Source organism: Macrotis lagotis, chromosome 7, assembly GCF_037893015.1.
Source record: "Macrotis lagotis isolate mMagLag1 chromosome 7, bilby.v1.9.chrom.fasta, whole genome shotgun sequence".
Lineage (NCBI taxonomy): Eukaryota > Metazoa > Chordata > Mammalia > Peramelemorphia > Peramelidae > Macrotis > Macrotis lagotis.
In genome coordinates, this window is record NC_133664.1 from 95,387,572 (window position 1) to 95,409,271 (window position 21,700).

Consider the following 21,700-nt stretch of genomic DNA (forward strand, 5'->3'; position numbering starts at 1 on the left):
TTGGCCTTGGAGTCAGGAGTACCTGAGTTCAAATCTGGCCTCAGACACTTAATAATTACCTAGCTGTGTGGCCTTGGGCAAGCCACTTAACCCCATTGCCTTGCAAAAAAATCTTAAAAAAAAAAGAGTTATCTGCCAAATGTTTAGTTATTCATTGTCACTAAAAGTTTTGCTCTAAATATTTTTACACATGAAGGTCCTTTTCCTTTTTCTTTAATCTCTTCAGGATACAGATCTAGTAGTGATAGTAGCAAATCTATCAAAATATTTCAGACATAGCATGTTTCCAAGAACTGAGCCCCAACAAGCAGATTGTGCTCTGAGCTTGGCCTAACCACAATCCTTTGCACTTTGGATGGTCTCACCCCCTGACAAACAGCACCAGATGTTCACTGAGGGATCTCTGTCCCCTATTTCCCAGGGACCTCAGGGTCAATGTGCTGCAGCCAAAGTCTCCATCACTTCTCATGACATGTTTGTGATCTCTGGACACAGAGATCAGACACAGATTTTCAGACTGGCCAGTGAATTAAAGCAAGTCCTTCCCACCTGCTCCCATCACAGAACTCTGGTTCTGTAGCCCACAGAGTAATCATCAACTAATTCATCAACTATTCCCACTGGACCCAGGAATACTACCCATAAGCCTATCATGGAAAGAGCAACTCATGACTTAAACATGATTGTGACACAAGCCAACCTTTCTGCCTTTTTCTAAGAAAGACAAGCCCTTCTGAGGGCAAGAGACTTCCATTTGCAAACATCATTTTCCTCATTCTGAAATTAACTAGATCTCTATTTGTTTACTGATTCCCGTCTCTAGCCCCTTTTGTGTGATTCTGGCCACCTACAGGTTAAAGTCCAGTTCCAGTGCAGTTGACAGATCAAAGAGTATGGACAGTTTTATAGTCTTTTGGGGCATTGCTAAGTGGAGCTTTTCTTAAAATGATGAACACTATTGAAAACTAAGAGCAAGCATTATCTGGAATGGAATAAACTAGAAGGATATTCATCATCATCATCATTATTATTCAATATATTGCATCCCAATTTTGATAACTAACCAACTTCAGTTTCTGGGTTTGGTGGACAAAAAGTATGAAGTAAGATCTGTTCCAGAGTCCTAAAAACATATTCCATCCCCACTCCTCTCTAGATTCATAAAAACACTGTTCCCTCCCTGAATGGTATGACTGGCCAACTGGGAAAGCTACTTTCACTGTCAAAATCAATAAACCTTGGACTTATTTAAAATTTTTTGGTTATTCCTTTCTTCCCACAATTTTAGTAAAGTTACAACATAAAAATAAATCCACACAAATCATCGGCAAGCTCATATATCACCAACAAACATAGTAGAAAGAAATAGAAAAAAATTTCACTTTAAATTATTGCAGACAGTATAAAATACTTGGAATTTTATTTGTCAAGATACACAGGATCTATACGAACAAAATTACAAAATACTTTTCATAAAAATAAAGACAGATCTAAACAATTGGGAACATTAATTTCTCACATGTAGATTGAGAATATAGTAAAAATTATAATATTACCAAAATGAACGCACTTTTTCTGTGTCAAACTACACTATCAGAGAAATATTTTGTAGGACTTGAAAGCTACTAAGAATTTTCATCTGAAGGAATGACAGATCAAGAATAAAAAAGGAAATAATGAGAAAGGAAAGAGAAGAAAGACTAACAGTACCAAATTTCAAACTGTACTACAACTGGTAATCATCAAAACAATCATGTTCCAGATCAGAAATACAGTAACTGATCAGCAGAATAGATTAGGCATATAATATACAAAAGTAAATGATCATTGATAAATCCAAAGGTCTACATTTTCGGGGCAAGAACTCACTAATCAATTAAAATTGCTGAGAAAACTGGGAGGGCTTCGATAAGCTGCTACAAAATAAAGTGAGCAGAACTAGGAAGACATTGTGCCCAATGACAGCAATATTATACTGACAATGAATTGTAAAGGCAATAGTTACTCTGATCAATAGTGTAATCCACATTTCTGAAAGATGCAAGAAGAAAAATGTTATTCACATCCACAGATATAATTGGGAAACTCGGTGCAAATTGAAGTATATTTTCTTTCCCTTTATTTTTCTTGTTTTTTCCCTCTACAACATGACTGATGTGGTAATGTTTTTTGTATGACTTCATGTTTATAATAGATCTCACACTTCTTGCCTTCTCAATAAGTGATGGAGAGGATGAAGGGATGGATGGAGAGAAACTGAAAATAAAAATAAATTTAAAAATAGATTTTGGGGGTTACATACATAATAATGTTTCAAATATTTTTCAGCAAAACATTTTATAGCTTTCCTAATAGTACTTTTCAAATAAGGAGTTCTTGTTTCAATCATTTGCATTCTTGATTTATTTGGCATGATTGCTATGTGCATTATTTATTCTATTTTACTAGTAACCTTTTCTAGGTTTTATACAAAACTAGATAATTCTGATAAATACTATTTTTTGTTAGAGTCTGAGATCTGGTAGCACCAATTCCTATTCATTCCCAATATATTTATGATGTCCCTTGATATTCTTGACCTTTTGTTGATCCATATGAATTTTATTATTGCCTTACCTAACTCTAAGTCATATGCCTTTGGTTATCTGGTTGAAATAGAGCTAAATCTATTATTTTAATATTATTTCCATTTTTGCTATATTGGCATGGTCTAGCCATGAGCATTCATTATTTTTTAAATTATTCATGTCTTTTCCTTTTCTTTAAAACTGGTTCATATATGTGTTAATATAAATTTTACGTATATTAGGGCATTTTAAAATCAGAAATGAAATTTCTCTTCCTTTACTGGTTTTTATTGGTAATAATATTTATTGATTATTAATTTTTATGGATTAATTTTGTTTATTCAATTAATTATGGTGGTTAACTTTCTGTTTATTTTCTGTTCTCTAAATAATTACCTTATCTTCAGATAAAAAATAATTTTTTCTTCTTTTTCCTAGTGTAATTTTCTTAAGCATATTTCTTATTTTATTGCAAAAATGTAATTTAGTATATAGAGTTCTTGTCCCCAAAACAAGAGAGCCTGGGTTCAAGTCCTGTCTCTAAAACATAATGACTGAGTAACCTTAAGTAAATCACTTACTCACAGGATTCTTGGTAGCATATTGTTAAGAGGGAATTTTCTCATTCAGGAATTCTTTAAACTACCAAAATCACAGGTTCAGTTCCTGTTGCTATAATATTGCTACATCTAAAACGTACAGAACTAAAGAATGTGATAGTGGAAACAATGAACATCTTTTATTTACCCTTGCTCTTACTGGGTTACATTTCCTAGTATTTCTTGATTTTTATGTCTTTTACCATGTTATGAAAATGTCCTTTTATTCTCATTTATTTTAACAGATTTTAAACACCAATGAACACAATATTCTTTCCATATCAATTGAAATAATGGAATGTTTAATATTTTCATCATAAATTTAATTTATTGTATTTATAGTTTTCTTAATGTCAAACCATCTGCAATCCTTACTGCTATAACCTTTTCACTAATATTTCATTTTGTATTTGTATTCAAGAGTCATGTTGTAGAATGTTTTCTTGGCTTTATAAGAATTATCAATATAGCTAATAGTCATAAATATCAGGTTTCAATATTTACAAAGTATTTGACACATATTATCTCACTTATTCCTCACAACAATCCAGTAAGTTAAGTGCTATTATGATCTCCATTTTATAAATGAGGAAACTGAGAGAGAGAAACTGATTTGCCCAGTGTCACACTAGCTAGTAAGTGTCTGGAGTCAGGATTTGAACTCAAATCTTCATAACTCCAGGTCCAATATCCTATCCACCATGCAATTCAGTGATACCCACGAAGTGGTGATCTGGAGATGTAGCCTCTTAGAAGGATTAGTTACTGTCTTTCTCAGCTTATGGAATATGGTGAGATGGGTGTTTGTTCTTTTAATATTTTATTGAATTAATTTGAAAATCTATCTGATCTAGTACTTTGTTTTTAGGAGTTTATTTATTACTAGCTCAAATTCCTTTTGTGCTTTGTTAATCTGGTGTATTTTTTTAAATATTCATTTAATTAGTTTTCAAGTATTTTGGTATATGATGAGTATACTAATTTTTAGCAATTTTCTTATTTCTTCTTTATTGTGAATTACTCCTTGCATTATTTGGTGATGTGGTTCTCTCTCTCTCTCTCTCTCTCTCTCTCTCTCTCTCTCTCACACACACACACACACACACACATTTAAATATTTTATAGGTTTATTTACAATCTGTGGCTAGTTATATCCTAGCATTACACTTAACCTGTTTTGGTTAACTTAACCATCTAACTTTCTATCCCCAAGAATACCCTCACTACATTTCCTGAGGCGCTCATTTTATAGATCAGCAGGTATATCAAGAACCGATTGGATTAAGAAAAAAGTCAATGCCTCTTGTATACTGTAATCAATAAAATTTTCCCTTTAAAATATATACATATATTCATTTAGTTTATTTTTTTCTGTGCCTCTAAGAACAAAAATGGTTAGGAAGGACCTTTCACATAAAGAAAGCCTCCTGGTAATCACATCAAATTAGCAATCAGATCAAAATTGCAATAAGAAAGCTAGCTTTCTTGTCTCCCTAGATCCCATCATGATAAAATGCTTTGTGAAGATCTTTTTATTTTTTATAACTGATAAACCCCAGGTCTGGAGTAAGAAGGGACATTTTATAAACTTAATGAAATTATTGATAATGATCCTTCCTTCCAACCTTGATGGATATGATTCAAAACACATCAGGAAACTCCTTTGATGGATAAGTACTGAAAATTGCACCAACTGAAGTCCCCACCTTCAGACTGTAGCATTTTCCTCCTCAAAAACCTGAGAACTAGGGGCAGCTAGGTGGCCTAATGGATAGAGCACTGGCCTTGGAGTCAGGAGTACCTGGGTTCATATCTGATCTCACACACTTAATAATTACCTAGCTGTGTGGCCTTGGGCAAGCCACTTAATCCCATTTGCCTTGCAAAAAAAGAAAAAAAACAAACCTGAGAACTGAGCCCATTCTACTGAGTCCCCTTTAATACAAAATTGCCTGCAGGGCTAAGTGAACAATAAATATGTGAATGTTAGCCAAACTCTAAGCAACATTTTCCCTCATCCATTTCCCTATTCTACTGAAAAGGCTTTTCTTCTGGAAATCTTTAATCCTTTGGATAAAAGTCTGAAAGTCATCATTGACAGGATAGCCTCGGCCTCCATGTCTCCAAAGCAGTTGTTGCACCATTTCCAAAAGCTCATTAACTTGCTCTTCCTGGGCTGGACCACGTTCTTTGTTGTTAAAAGCACAGCATCTTCCTCCACACCTTTTAATTAGGTTCTTAAGAGATTTATTATTTGAAGTCTCCAGGTAATTCTTCAATGTCTCAGTTCCTAGATCATCTTTCCTTGTGAAGACCACAATCATGTACTCAATGACCTCTTCTCCAAATATGACTTCTAGTTCGGTAATGCTTTTCTCATCTTCTTCAGTGAAGCTACCCAGCTGAATCACCAGAATGAAAACTTTGGCTCCTGGAGAGAGGCAAAGGCTACGCAAGACTTCTTCCTCATGGTTAAAAGCTTCATTAGTAAGGTCAAAGGATGGAGTATCAACAACTATGATTTCCTTCCCATTCCAGAACCTATTATTATTCTTACAGGTCTTAGTAACTGCTCTTCCTGCTAGTTTGGCTTCAAAATTTTGCTCCCCAATAATGGTGTTCCCAGTTGAGCTCTTCCCAGTTCCACTTTTCCCTACAAGAATAAGGTTTAGTATATCTGTGGGAATAAACATATAAAAGATTAAAAACCAAGTCTTCATTGGAAATGCTACTGTCCATGTGTTCTCTATTTCTCATGTGCTGCAATGCAGGTTTTCACCTCCTTCCTACTGGTTCAGTTTTATTATCTTCTCTAATTCCTTGTTTCTTCTTCTCTGGCTAAAGATATACTCTCCTATTTTCAATAAGATAAATAGAGTAAACACTCCAGGTGTTCACTTGGTCTATTTGTGCCTAACCTGTCATAGAGCATTCTAAGCTGGTATTGGTATAATTGACCATAGCAGGACATACTATAATGGTTCTGAAACATGATGATATCCTTTTGGTCTTCTTCAGTAATGAGGGATAATAATCCACCATACCCTCTAAGTATAATACTTTCATCTATATTCAGTTATTTAACTATCCTAAAAGAAATGCATTTCTCGAGAACTACAAGTGTTATCTTCCCTTGTAGGGATGAATACAGTTTAATGTTCTTAACTAGTCTTTTTCCCTCCACTTTATATTTATCTTTTTGTGTAACACTTGAGTTTTATATTAAAGATTGAATTTTCTCTTCACTTCTGCTCATATGAGCCTCATATCAGAAAATTTTAGACATGCTCTATTTCATTGAAAATCCATCTTTTTCCCTGACAGACTATGCTGAATTTTACAGGGTAATGTTGAAACTGTTAAGTCCTGTGTAATTTTGATTGTGCTTGCTTTGTATTTAAATTGCCTCTTTTGAGAAATTTGTAGTTGATTGCTTACTGTCTCAGAGAGGGGAAAGGGAGGAAGAGATAGAATTTGGAACTCAAAACTTGAAATAAAATTTAGTTTAAAATAAAAGATATCCTAAGTATTTCAAATATACTGTTTCCAAAACTCATTTTAGATTTATTTTGCTCTTTTGTGTATTTTCCTTTAAAGTTTTCCAGCTCTGGGAAAGATACGTGAAAGACTCCTAAGTAACTAATTATGATCCTTTAATTTATTTTCAATACACTTAAATTTTAATTATAAAAACTAAACATTTGATAAATGATTTTTCATTTATTATAGGAAGGAAATTTAAAAAATAAGTATATATTAAGAGCCTACTATGTACCAAGCTCTTTACTAAGCTCTTTACAAATATTACTTCACTTGGTCCTTACAATAACCCTGAGAGGTAAGTACTATTAGCATTCCCATTTATCAATTGAAGAAACCAAGACAGATAGAGGTTAACCAAGATTTCAGAGTGACTCAGCATCACCCCTGATTTGCTCTCCAGTCTTACTGACTCCAGTCTCAGTACTCTATCCAATACCCTGTCTAGTGCTAGTATAGAAAGATGAATTATTGTTGCTATGGGACATTAGGGGATCTAAAGTTTCTGGGTAATTGGCTCCTCTTTCAGCTTTCCTTTGTCTGAGTTGATATATTACTATAGGTTCAAGGAATAGGATTGAAATGAATACTTACCAAGTAGACTGGGCTCCTTTTGATGTGGTTGGACTCTTATCATACGTTTCTAAAATAATAAGAGGGAAGTATCCCATGTAAATAACCAAATTGATCTTGTTCCAAAAATGGAAAAATAAATATTTTGAAACACCCACTATTCCAAGATCAGTATTCAAGGTTTTTGAAGAGCAGACTATTGTTTCATAAGTTATGAATAGTACACAAGATACTTCTTCCAAATGTTCAAGAGTCTAGAACAAGAGTTCTAAACCTTTTCTGTGTCATAAACCTCTTTGGAAATCCAGAGAAGCTTGTGGCTCACTTCTCAGAATAATGTTTTTAAATGCATACAATAAAATATACAGGATTAAAAAGAAGAACAATCATGTTAAAATACAGTTAATGAAATATTTCCTAAAGTTCATGGATTCCAGGTTAAGGATGCTTGATCTAGAACAAGACCAGCTAGGTCTGCACAGAACAATAATCAGTCCATCTGCTGCTCTTAATACTTACTCTACTGGAGAACAAAAGAACCTATATGTGAGAATTTCAAAAAATGTCACTCTTTTCAGTTTTTGTTGTTATTTCTTTTATTTGTTTCCACATACCTCCCTATGAAGGACTCTCCAATGTAGCAGGCATCCCATGTATGTATGTGATGACTACTATTCTCAACATTATCCTGCAGAGTATTTGCACTATAGGTGTAACGTGATGTTGCCTATTATCCAATCTGATATTTTATAATTATTCATTTTTATTTTATATTTATTCACAAAGAGGACATTCCTAGCCAATTGTCTCACCCTACTCAATAGTAGGGAGCAAAAGCAGTTCTTTTCTTCAATTCCACTTCTTTCAGCCTCATGGGTCCTATGCTCCATCCAATGGCAAAGGGTTCTTGGGGTTAGCAGCAAAGACTCTTTGATTCTCAAAGAATTGCTTCTCTCTCCTGGTTTCCCCATACCCCATCTTGGTTTTTTTAATACAAAGATTAAGTGTGTGTATTTATCCCAACATATGTATGCATACATACATGAATAATTATATACATACAAAGACAAACATGTACACACACTTATGAGTTTCTTTTAATGACACCAGTAAAAAAATGAATAAAATTAAAGAGCATCAAAAAAGCCTTCTAAACTGTACATCTTCATAAGAACAAATCGTCCCTAACCTCCCTTCATTTATAGATAACACAAAACTAAGATAGCTAAAAGACTCCCCATCAAACCTCTTTCAGCTCATAAGGCAAATAAATTAAGCTTTAATCATTAATTCCTCATCTGTAAAAATGAAGGCCTAGGTTAGAATTGGTCTCCAGGGTTCTTTTGGAATCCTGAATCTTAAGTCTATTTCTTTCTTAGAGTTAAAAGTATACATGAAAAATGTAAGAGATCATCTTGAACAATGTAATCCTTGGGTTCAGGTTCTTACCTTCCTTTCTTGGGTAGCTGGTAGTTTTGATAACAGATCTGCTTTGGTGTATATAGTATTTTCCTGCTTTTCTCCAGTAACGTTACATTCAGCATAGCACCAGTAACCATTCTCCTTTATCAAAATTTTGATTTTTTTAAGGAGATCCTGAACTTGGGTACTCTGTTCTTCACCCCCTATTCTATTTTTGAAAGCACAGTACCGACCTCCACAGATCTGAACCAACAATTTGAGGCATTCATCATCAGTTTCTTCAACATGCTTTTCAAGTGACCCATCTTCAAGCTCTTCTTTTCTTGTGAAGAGAAGTATCACATGTCTTGTGGCTTCAGCTCCAAAGGTCTTCTGAATACCCTTCACTATTTCTCTATCTTCCTCTGTATAATGACCAAGAGTGGTCACCAAAAGCAGGATGTGGGGACCAGGCAAGCAAAGTTTGTGGCAGTGCCTGATCTCTTCTTCCCTATCTCTATCACTCTGTCTCCTTCTGGAGAAAAGATCAGGGGTATCAATGATCACAACTTCCTTCTTTCCTACAATTCCACTTTCTTTCTTGCAGATTTTAGTCACTGGAACCTCACTGAATTTAGATTCAAACACTTTCTTCCCCAGGATACTGTTTCCTGTTGCACTCTTCCCTGCTCCATGTTTTCCCAAGAGAAGAATCCTCAGTTCTAAGGATCCAGAATCCAGTTCTGAACCCATCCCTTGCTTCTGGATCTTGTTAGTAGGCTCTGTTGGCACAAAAGTGAACCATTAATGATCAGTTCCTGACCTCCACAAAGTCATCAGAACAAGATCAGATTATGAGAAAGGGCAAAAATGTCCCTTGTACAAAAATATTCATAACAACCCTTTTTGTGGAGGCAAAGAATTCAAAATTAAGTGAATGTCCTTCAATGACTTAACAAACTGTGGTATAGGTATGTGGTGGAGCACTAGTGTTCTATTAGAAACCAGAAGGGATATGAATTCAGGGAAACCTGGAAGGATTTGCATGAATTGATGCTGAGCGAGATGAGCAGAACCAGAAAAACACTGTACACCCTTACAGCAACATGGGGGGTGATGATCAAACAAGATGAACTTGCTCATTCCATCAGTGCAACAATCAGGGACAGTTTTGGGCTATCTGCAATGGAGAATACCATCTGTATCAAGAGAAAGAATTGTGGACTTTGAACAAATTGTTTTTGGTTTTCCTCTGGATTCTTTAACAGGTCATCTAGTATAGTCCTAGATCTTTGAACAGCTGAATTTCTCATAGTTGGTCAACTCAGCATGTAGTTGTTAATGGATATAATGTTCTCTTGGTTCTAATCTCTTTGCACAGCATCAATTCGTGTAAATCTTTCCATACTTCTCTAAAGTTTAACCATTCATGGGTTACAGAGTAACAGTGCATTGCTTACAGAGCAATAGTACTCCATAACATTCATATACCACAACTTCTTCAGCTATTTCCCAGTTGATGGGCAGTTCCTCAATTTCTACTTCTTTACCTATATAAAAAGACCTGCTTTAAGTATTTTTGAACATGTAGAACTTTGCCCATTTTTTAATTTCTTTTGGATATCAGCCTAGTAATGATATTGCTAGGTCAAAGGGTATGATCAGTTTTATTGCTCTTTGGCTATAGTTCCATATTACACTCCAGAAGAGTTGGATCAGTTCACAACTACACCAAACTGCATTAATGTCCCAATCTTGCCACAGTCTCTCCAACATTCATCGTTTTCCCTTTTACTCATCTTAGTCAATCTATGAATGTATGCATGTATGTAACTCATATTTGTTTCAATTTACCTCCAATCAATAATGATTTAGAGCATTTTATATGATTATATATGGCTTTAATTTAGTCATTTGAAAAGTGCCTCATACTATCTTTTGACCATAGGAAATGACATATGACCTTATAAATTTTATTCAATTCTCTATATATTTTAGAAATGAACCCTTTATCAGAATCCCTAGCTGTGTAAATTATTTCACAGCTTTCTGTTTTCCATCTGATCTTGACTGCATTAGTTTTCTGTAGTCTTTATGTTTGTCAAACAATGGATTACTATAACTATTTACTGCTGTTTCTTTTATACCTATTCTAATCCACTGGTTCTTTACTCTATTTCTTAATTAGTATCAGGCAGCTTTGATGACTATCACTTTATAGGATACTTTTAGTTCTGGTACAGCTAAGTCACTTTCTTTTGCATATTTCTTCCATCAATTCCCTTGATATTCTTGACCCATTGTTGTAGCAGGTGAATTCTGTTGCTATACTTCTCTAGCTCTGTAAGACTGTAAGATAGGTTTTAGTGATTTGATTGTATGGCACTGAATAAGTAATTTAATTTGGGTAGAAATGTCTTTTTATAATATTTGCTCGATCTAAACATGAGCAATTCTTCCAGTTGCTTAGATCTGAATGTATTTGCGCTGAAATGTTTTCTAATTATATTCATACAGTTTCTGGGTTTGCCTTGGGTGATAGATTCCCAAGTATTTTATGTGGTCCACAGTTACATTAAAATGAATTTCCCTTTATATTTCCTGCCCTTGGGTTTTATTGTTCATGTGTATAACTGGTGATTAGATGGGTTTATTCCATAAAAATACTGTTACTCTGATAAAGTTGTTAATTGTTTCAAGCTGTTTTTTAGTTAATTTTCTAGTTTTCTAAAAGTATACCATCAAATCATATGCAAAGTGAAAGTTTTGCTTCATCATTGCCAATTCAAATTCTTTCAATTTCTTTTTCTTCTCTTATTGCTAAAGCTAACATTTCAGGGGTGGCTCAGTGGCGCAGTGGATAAAGCACTGGCCCTGGAGTCAGGAGTATCTGGGTTCCAATACAGTCTCAGACACTTAATAATTACCTAGCTGTGTGGCCTTTGGCAAGCCACTTAACCCCATTTGCCTTGCAAAAACCTAAAAAACAAAAAAAGAAAAAAAGCTAACATTTCTAATTCCATCTTGAATATTAATGGTGATAATGGGCATCCTTTTTTCACCCCTAATCTTCTTGGAAATGCTCCATTTATCTGAATTAAATATAATGTTTTATTGATGGTTTTATTTTAAGGAAAAATCAGTTTTCCTATACTCTCCAGTGTTTATAATAGAAAAAGATGTGGATTTTTCTCAAAGGTTCTTTACAGCATCTATTGAGATATGTTCAATTATGTTAAGTGTTTTCCTGATAATAGACTATCCTTGCCTATCCAGTATAAATCCTATCTAACCATTGTGTATTATCCTAGTAATAACTTGTAATCTCTTTGCTAAAATTTTATAAAGACTTTTTTAGTTTAATTTATTTAAGGCAATGGGATTAAGTGACTTTCCCAAGGTCAAACAGCTAAGCAATTATTAAGAGTCTAAGTCTGGATTTAAACTCAAGTCCTCCTGACTCCAGGGCCAGGGCCCTATCCACTAAGCCACCTAACTGCCCCACTAAAATTTTATTTACGATTTTTGGATCAATGTTCATTAGGGAGATTGGTCTATACTTTTCTTTTTTTATTTTGGCTCTCCCTGGTTTAGATGTCAGCACCATATTGGTGCCATCAAAGGAATTTCACAGAAGTCTTTCTTCTCCTATTTTTTAAAATAATTTATGTAGAATAGGAATTAATTGTTCCTTAAATGCTTAGGGAAATTCACTGGTAAATTCCTCTGGATGGGATGATTTTTTCTTAAGGAGTTTATCGATGGTTTTTTCCAATCTCTTTTTCAGAAATGGGATTAAGCATTTTATTTCCTCTTCTATTAATTTGGGTACTTAATATTTATGTAAATATTCATTCATTTCCCTCAAGTTGTCAAATTTATTGACATAGAGTTGGGCAAAATAGCTCAGAATTATTTCTTCCTCACGGGTGGCGAATTCACCCTTTTCACTTCTGATTGTGGTAATTTGGTATTTTTTAAAAATCAGATTAACCAAATGTTTATCTATTTTATTGGTTTTTTTCCCCATGAAATAAACTCTTAGTTTTATTTATTAGAACAAAGATTTTCTTTCTTTTAATTTTATTATTCACTCCATTGAGTGTTCAGAATTTCTAATTTGGTATTTATTTGTGGTTCTTTGATTTGTTCTCTTTCCAAATTTTTTACTTGCTTGCCCAATTCATTCATTTCCCCATTCTCTACTTCATTCATATAAGCATTTAGAGATATAAAATTCCCCTGAAAATAGCATTGGCTGTATCCCATAAATTTTGGTATGATGTCATTTTCCTGGAAGAAATGGTAAGATATTTGCAAGTTGTTTGATGCACACATTCTTTAAAATTACGTTATTTAGTTTCTAATTACTTTTTTTGTTTCTCTTACCATGACCCTTTATTACATGTAATTTTTATCGCATCATGATCAAAAAAGCATGCATTTCAAATTAAACCATCTCTGAGATACCACCTCACACCTCTCAGACTGGTCAGTATGAGCAGAAAGGACAATGATCCATGTTGGAACGGATGTGGGAAATCTGAGACACTAATGTATTATTGTTGGAGCTGTGAACTCATCCAGCCATTCTGGAAATCAATTTGTAATTATGCCCAAGGGACAACATAAATGTGCATACCCTTTGATCTAGCAATACCACTACTACTGGGTCTATACCCTGAAGAGATGAGGAAAAAGGGTAAAAACATCACTTGTACAAAAATATTCATAGCAGCCCTGTTTGTGGTGGCAAAGAATTGCAAATTAAGTGAATGTTCTTCAATTGGGGAATGGCTTAACAAACTGTAGTATATGTATGTCATGGAACACTATTGTTCTATTAGAAACCAGGAGGGATGGGAATGCAGGGAAGCAGCGAAGGATTTGCTTGAACTGATGCTGAGCAAGATGAGCAGAACCAGAAAAACACTGTATACCCTAACAGCAACATGGGGGTGAAGGCCAACCTTAATGAACTCTCTCATTCCATCAGTGCAACAATCAGGCACAATTTGCAGTTGTCTGCAATGGAGAATACCATCCATATCCAAAGAAAGAATTGTGGAGTTTGAACAAAGATCAAAGACTATTACCTTTAATTCCAAAAAACCCATTATCATATTGTGCAATTTTGCTATTTCTTATACTTTATGCTTCTTCCTTAAGGATATGATTTCTCTCTCATCACATTCAACTTAGATCAATGCATACCATGGAAACAATGTAAAGACTAACAGACTGCTTCTGTGGTGGTGGGGGGGTAGGGAAGCAAGATTGGGGGAAAATTATAAAATTCAGAATAAATAAAATCTTTCTTTAAAAAAGCATGCATTTATTATTTCTGCATTTCTGTATTTGATTTCAAGATTTTTATGCCATATTACATAGTCAGTTTTGGTAGACATGCTAGGTTCTACAGAGTAAAAATTATATTCTTTACTATCACTGTTCAGTTTTATCCAGAGGTCTATCATATCTGAGTTTTTTTATATTTTATTCACCCTAATAACTTCAATCTTTTTCAGTTTGTAGTTAGATTTATCTAATTCTGTGAGATGAAAGTTGAGGTCCCCACTATTAAATTTTGCTGTCTATGTCTACTTGTAATTTATTCAGCCTTTCCTATAGGAATTTAGATGCTATATCATTTGCTGCATGTATGTTTAATAATGATATGGTTTCATTGCCTTTGGTGCCTTTTAAAAAGATACATATTTTCTCCTCATCCCTTTTAATGAGATCTATTTTTGCTTTTCTTTTGTATGAGTTCAGGATTACTACCCCTGATTATTCTACTTTTATTAAAGTATAATATATTTTGCTCCAGTCATTTACCTTTACCTTGAGTATATCTCTCTGATTCAAATGAGTTTTTTTATAAGCAACATATTGTAAGATTCTGGGTTTTAATACACTTTGCTATCTGTTTATGGTTTATGAGAAAGTTCATTCCATTTACATTTTCAACTAAGATGATTAATTCTGTATTTCCCTGCATGCTATTGAGTGGGAAAATTCCTGGTGAAGTCCTCTCGGGGTTAAGAAATGTTTTTGTCAAGAAAACCCTGTATTCCAAAGGAGGCGCAGAGCTGGTTTTATGATAAGAATATTTTTATTGCCTGGGGGACATTTTGAACAAAAGATATTACTTCATTAAGATAGTGATGAAAATCCTAAGTTACCTCACCATCTGGTGGGTAAAATATCATGAAAACATTTAATTCTTTTCTTTGTGGCTATTGATGGGGTAGATGTTCTGTGAATAAGATTGTACCTCTGGAGATCCAGTCAGTGATGTAAAGGAGAAGGTTGTTAGGGAGGGAGACCTGCATCAGGACCTATATAATCTTGCTTGACTGTCCTTTAGGTGAAGCTCTCTCTGACTCTTGCCACTTTTTTTGGTGTAAAGTCTTTCATTCTACCCTTTTCTTGAGAAAAGCAAATAAAGACTTCCTTTTGCTCAGGCCCTGTCTCTGAGAATTTTATTTAGTGTATTTTTTATCATATGCACTATCTTTCCACATTTATATTTTCCTCTTTTCTTTCCTCTTATTTTTCCTCAGCAATGCTTTACTCCCTTTCCCCTTTAGCTTTTCTTTTAAATTGTAACTTTGCTTTTACTTTTACCCACATCTTCCCTTTTAGCAGAACCTTCTTCCCCTTTCTTTCCCTTTCGCCCACTTCCTTGTAGGATAGCACAGATTTTTAAAACCCAATTGGGAATGTATGTTATTCCCTCTCTGGATCAAGTCTATTGAGCAGGATTTACTCAATGTTCACACCCTCCCTTCCTTCCCTCTGCTATAATAAGTGTTTGAGCCTCTTTACCTGGTGTTATTTACCCACTAATGCCTTACTATATCTTAATGTCATCCTTCTTTTTATATTTTCATTGTTTTAGCCCAGTCTTATACCTACAATTCCTTTGTCTAAATATACTCCTTATATCTGTCTTAATAAACATTCTCTTCTCAAAGACTGACTGATTGATAAGCTGCATAGTCTCATAGTCACTAAGTATCCTCCCTTCTTATATCTCACTAAATATACACTTCTCAAGAGTCATAAGTCACATGAAATAATGGTCAATTCATACCAGATCCTGTTTTCAAATACCCTCCATGGATACATAATCCTCATGAACCAAAGCATCATGCAAAGCCATACCATTTCATGAACCAATTATACTTCCCTCCCAAAGCATAGTTCTTCCAATTTTAACCACCAAGCAAAGCAAAAATCTCTTCATGATGTTTTCATGTCCAGGTCGTCTAAGTATGTTCTTTCCATATCTGTCTCTACAGTACTCCAATCATAGTCCTATAACCCTCCACAAACAAAGTATTGGGTACTCTCTCTCCCCTTTCCCTTTAGCACCCCAACTGTGGTACTAAAACCCTCATGAATTCATGGTATGGATTAAGACAAGATCACTTCCTAATCTATTTATGTACAACTCTTCCAAATATGATCCAATCCTCTGCTCCTACTTAACTAAGGTATCTAGTAAAGTAGGATCACTTCCAATTTAATTATTTACAGAGCTTCTAAGTACTGTAAGTACTGGAACATCCTGAAGGTATCCCTTAAGAGCTTTAGAAGTCAATAGCAAGGCATAAGAGACATGATCACACAATTGCCTAGCATTAAGTACCCTCATCATAGTATGTGCTGAAGTCTATGAACAAGACAGAATTAAAGGAGCTCTAAAAAAAATTTGAGATATGTAAATTTAGAGTAGACCCTCCAGGTGTTCACTTGGTCTATTTGTGCCTAACTCTCTTAGAGCATTCTGAGCTTGTATTGGTCTGACTGGTCATAGTGGGACACACTATAATAGTTCTCAAACATAATATCCTTTTGGTCTTCTTCAGTAATGAGGGATAAGAGTCCACCATATCCTCTAAGTATAATCCCTTCATCTATATTCAATTAAGTATCGAAAAAGAAATGCATTTCTCAAGAATTACAAATATTATCTTCCCTTGTAGGGATGAATAAAGTTTAAGGTTCTTAACTAGTGTTTTTCCCTCCCCTTTCTATTTATCTTTTTATGCAACCCTTTAGTCTTACATTTGAAGACTGAGTGTTCTGTTCACCTCTGCTCTTTTTATAAGAAAATATTGGAAATACTCTATTTCATGGAAAATCCATCTTTTTCCCTGACAGACTATGCTGAATTTTGCAGGGTAATGTTGAAACTGTTAAGTCCTGTGTAATTTTGATTGTGCTTGCTTTGTATTTAAATTGCCTCTTTTGAGAAATTTGTAGTTGATTGCTTTCTGTCTCAGAGACAGGAAAGGGAGGAAGAGATAGAATTTGGAACTCAAAACTTGAAATAAAATTTAATTTAAAATAAAGGATATCCTAAGTATTTCAAATATACTGTTTCCAAAACTCATTTTAGATTTATTTTGCTCTTTTGTGTATTTTTCTTTTAAAGTTTTCCAGCTTTGGGAAAGATACATGAAAGACTAATAAGTAACTGATTATTATCTTTTAATTTATTTTCAATTCACTCAACTTTTAATTATAAAACATAAACATTTGATAAATGATTTTTCATTTATTATAGGAAGGAAATTTAAAGAATAAGTATATATTAAGAGCCTACTATGTACCAGACTCTTTGCTAAGCTCTTTACAAATATTACTTCACTTGGTCCTTACAATAACCCTGAGAGGGAAGTTCTATTAGCATTCCCATTTATCAGTTGAAGAAACCGAGACAGAGGTTAACCAAGATTTCAAAGTTACTCAGTGTCACCCCTGATTTGCTCTCCAGTCTTACTGACTCCAGTCTCAGTACTCTATCCAATGCCCTGTCTAGTGCTATTATAGAAAGATGAATTATTGTTGCTATGGGACATTAGGGGATCTAAAGTTTCTGGGTAATTGGCTCCTCTTTCAGCTTTCCTTTGTCTGAGTTGATATATTAATATAGGTTCAAGGAATAGGATTGAAATGAATACCTACCAAGTAGACTGGGTTCCTTTTGATGTGGTTGGATTCTTATCATACGTTTCTAAAAAATAAGAGGGAAATATCCCATGTGAATAATGAAATTGATCTTGTTCCAAAGATGGAAAATAAATATTTTGAAACACCCACTATTCCAAGATCTGTGTTTAAGGTTTTTGAAGAAGAGACTATTGTTTCATAAGTTATGAATAGTACCCAAGATACTTCTTCCAAATGTTCAAGAGTCTAGAACAAGAGTTCTAAACCTTTTTTGTGTCATAAACCCCTTTGGAAATCCAGAGAAATTTGTGGCTCACTTCTCAGAATAATGATTTTAAATGCATACAATAAAATATACAGGATTACAAAGAAAAGCAATCATATTAAAAATACAGTTAATGAAATATTTCCTAAAGTTCATGGATTCCAGGTTAAGGATGCTTGATCTAGAACAAGACCAGCTAGGTCTGCACAGAACAATAATCAGTTCATCTGCGGCTCTTAATACTTACTCTACTGGAGAACAAAGAACCTATATGTGAGAATTTCAAAAAATGTCACTCCTTTCAGTTTTTGTTGTTATTTCTTTTATTTGTTTCCACATACCTCCCTATGAAGGACTCTCCAATGTAGCAGGCATCCCATGTATGTATGTGATGACTACTATTCTCAACATTATCCTGCAGAGTATTTGCACTATAGGTGTAATGTGATGTTGCCGAACTATTATCCAATCTGATATTTTATAATTACTCATTTTTATTTTATATTTATTCATAAAGAGGACATTCCTAGCCAATTGTCTCACCCTACTCAATAGTAGGGAGAAAAAGCAGTTCTTTTCCTCAATTCCATTTCTTTTAGCCTCATGGGTCCTATGCTCCATCCAATGGCAAAGGGTCCTTGGGGTTAACACCAAACACTCTTTGGTTCTCAAAGAATTGCTTCTCTGTCCTGGTTTCCCCATACCCCATGTTGGGTATTTTTAATACAAAGATTTAGTGTGTGTATTTATCCCATCATATGTATGCATATATACATGAATAAGTATATACATACCCAGATATACATGTACACACACTTATGAGTTTTTTTAATGACTCCAGTAAGAAAATGAATAAAATTAAATAACATCAAAGAAATCTTCTCAACTGTACATCTTTATAAGAACAAATAGTCCCTAAACTCCCTTCATTTAAAGATAACACAAAACTAAGATAGCTAAAATACTCCCCATCAAACCTCTTTTAGCTCATAAGGCAAATTAACTAATCTTTAATAATTAATTCCTCATCTGTAAAAATGAAGGCCTGGGCTAGAATTGGTCTCTAGAGTTCTTTTGGATTCCTGAATCTTAATTCTATTTCTTTCTTAGAGTTAAAAGTGTACATGAAAAATGTAAGAGATTATCTTGAACAATGTAATCCTTGGGTTCAGGTTCTTGCCTTCCTTTCTTGGGTATCTGGTAGTTTTGATAACAGATCTGCTTTGCTGTCTATAGTATTTTCCTGCTTTTCTCCAGTAACGTTAAATTCAGCATAGCACCAGTAACCTTTCTCCTTTATCAAAATAAGGAGATCCTGAACTTGGGTATTCTGTTCTTCACCCCCTATTCTATTTTTGAAAGCACAGTACCGACCTCCACAGATCTGAACCAACTATTTGAGGCATTCATCATCAGTTTCTTCAACATGCTTTTCAAGTGACCCATCTTCAAGCTCTTCTTTTCTTGTGAAAAGAAGTATCACATGTCTTGTGGCTTCAGCTCCAAAGGTCTCCTGAATACCCTTCACTATTCCTCTATCTTCCTCTGTGTAATGACCAAGAGTGGTCACCAAAAGCAGGATGTGGGGACCAGGCAAGCAAAGTTTGTGGCAGTGCCTGATCTCTTCTTCCCTATCTCTATCACTCTGTCTCCATCTGGAGAAAAGATCAGAGGTATCAATGATCACAGCTTCCTCCTTTCCTACAATTCCACTTTCTTTCTTACAGATTTTAGTCACTGGAACCTCACTGAATTTAGATTCAAACATTTTCTTTCCCAGGATACTGTCTCCTATTGCACTCTTCCCTGCTCCATGTTTCCCCAAGAGGAGAATTCTCAGTTTTGAGGATCGAGATCAATTTTGGCTCCCTTCCCTGTTTCTGGATTTTGTTAGTTGGTTCTGTTGGCATAAAAGTGACTCATTAATAAATCATTCCCTCTGACCTCCACCAAGTCATCAGTAAAACAAGAGAATATATGGTATTTCCTTATAGTTCAATTCCACTCATAAACCACTCATTAAACAATCTCTTATATGACCAAATCTGTAGTAGGTATTGTGATGGGTTGAGAAAAAGAAGGCACTTTTATAGAAGGCATCATTAGAAGGGAACAAAAGAGCCCTTCCTCAATGAGCAAAGCATTTTGTCATTCAAATCAAATTATAATTTATAAACTATTGCACGCAGAACTTTGTGGCAGAAACTTTGAAAAAAACAGCAAGTGACAAAATCATCAATTTGGTTGACCTGACAGAAAAGAAAATTGCCAAATGCTAGAGAAGATACAGAAAAGCAGGTACACCAATGCACGGTTTTTGCAGCTATGAAAAATATTGCATCCATTCTGCAAAACAATTATGAACTATGTCCAAAAGACTATAAAACTGATCCAACTAACCTAGAAATACAACTACTAGGAATATATCCCAAAGAGATGAAGAAAAAAGGAAAATGGCACATGAAAAAAATATAGTAACTCTTTTATAGTGTCAAAGAATTGCAAATGACAATCATATAAAACATTTGTAACAAAGTGAGGCATCTTTCCCATCTTATGCTTACCTTGTTGTCTTTCTTGGAGCCTTTCTGGATGATTTATGTCTGTAATTTGTTGTAACAAAATGATATCAGATTATTCCAGTTGAAAGTTATTCCAGATCACACAATTTTAAACCTTTTTTGATCAAAGGTCTCATTTTGTATTTCTAGGACCATTTTCTTCCAAATATATAGAACTTTTTAAATCAAAGTGAAATATAGTAAATGTTATTGTTAAAGATTTAGCATTATTTCCATTCAACAAGAAACTTTCTTCAAGTTCTAAATCTATTGTCATATAGTATCTGACATATTTGGTAGATATTCAATATCACTTAAGGTTTTAGTGAAATACTAACACAGTAGATGTTTAATAGGCTCTTGTATATTGATTATTTCATTACTTCTATATGGCATTATTCATCAGTGAAGGGATGTTCACCATGAAACAGTTTATGAACCTTCTATGCCTTAGAAGATGGTCTTTAAAAGTTACTTGACTGAAAAATCCACCCCTTTTCCACTTGCAAAATCGAGCCTTTCTAGATTTAGATGAGGAGCCCTTAAGTGAGAGTTACAGAGAATCTAATACTAAGCATCTACTCAGCAAATATTTATTAAGAACCTTTGTGGTTAGGTACTATACCAAGTGTTCAGGTTGCAAAGACAGGCAAATGACAATTTCTTCTTACAGTCTAATGAGAGTGACAACCTACTATTGACTATGTCTGATCAAGTTAAACCAAAATAAATTAGAGATAATCAACACAAAAAAGGCATAAGATTTAAAGTGGACTAACCAAGGCTTCTTGGAGAAAGTGAGATTTTAGCTGGGGTATGTAAGAATCCAGGGAAGCCAGGAGTTAGAGATGATTAGAAGAAAGTGAATTTCAGACATGGGAGATAGTCACTGAAAATGCACAGATTTAGGAAATGGCATTTTTGTGAAAGGAAGAATAAAGAGGACAGTGTCACAATCAGAGAATACATGGAGAGTAAGGCAAAAGAAAACTAGAGAGAAACCAGAAAATGGCAGATTTTGAAAGGCTTTAAAGACCAAGGTTTTATATTTGATCCTGGAAGAAGAGGGAATTACTAGAGTTGGGAAGGTAGAAACAATAGGATTTGGCTACAGATGGATTTGCCTGATATCCAATAGATAGAGAAGTCAAAGATACTGTCTAGGTTGTGAGCCTGGATGATTAGGATGATAGTGAAATTCTCCATAGCAACTGGAAAGTTTAAAAGAAG

At 34.3% G+C, this 21,700-nt stretch overlaps 1 protein-coding gene across 1 annotated transcript; it reads right to left on the minus strand.

The window, feature by feature from the left end:
- Positions 1 to 4,211: 4,211 nt before the first annotated feature.
- LOC141492760 (GTPase IMAP family member 8-like) lies at positions 4,212 to 20,467 on the minus strand. Its single transcript, XM_074193416.1, is given in 6 exon segments — positions 4,212 to 5,843; positions 7,301 to 7,349; positions 8,729 to 9,462; positions 17,660 to 17,708; positions 19,090 to 19,765; positions 19,767 to 20,467. Coding segments are annotated over 6 exon segments (2,241 nt in total). The 5' UTR covers positions 19,820 to 20,467; the 3' UTR covers positions 4,212 to 5,163.
- Positions 20,468 to 21,700: the final 1,233 nt, after the last annotated feature.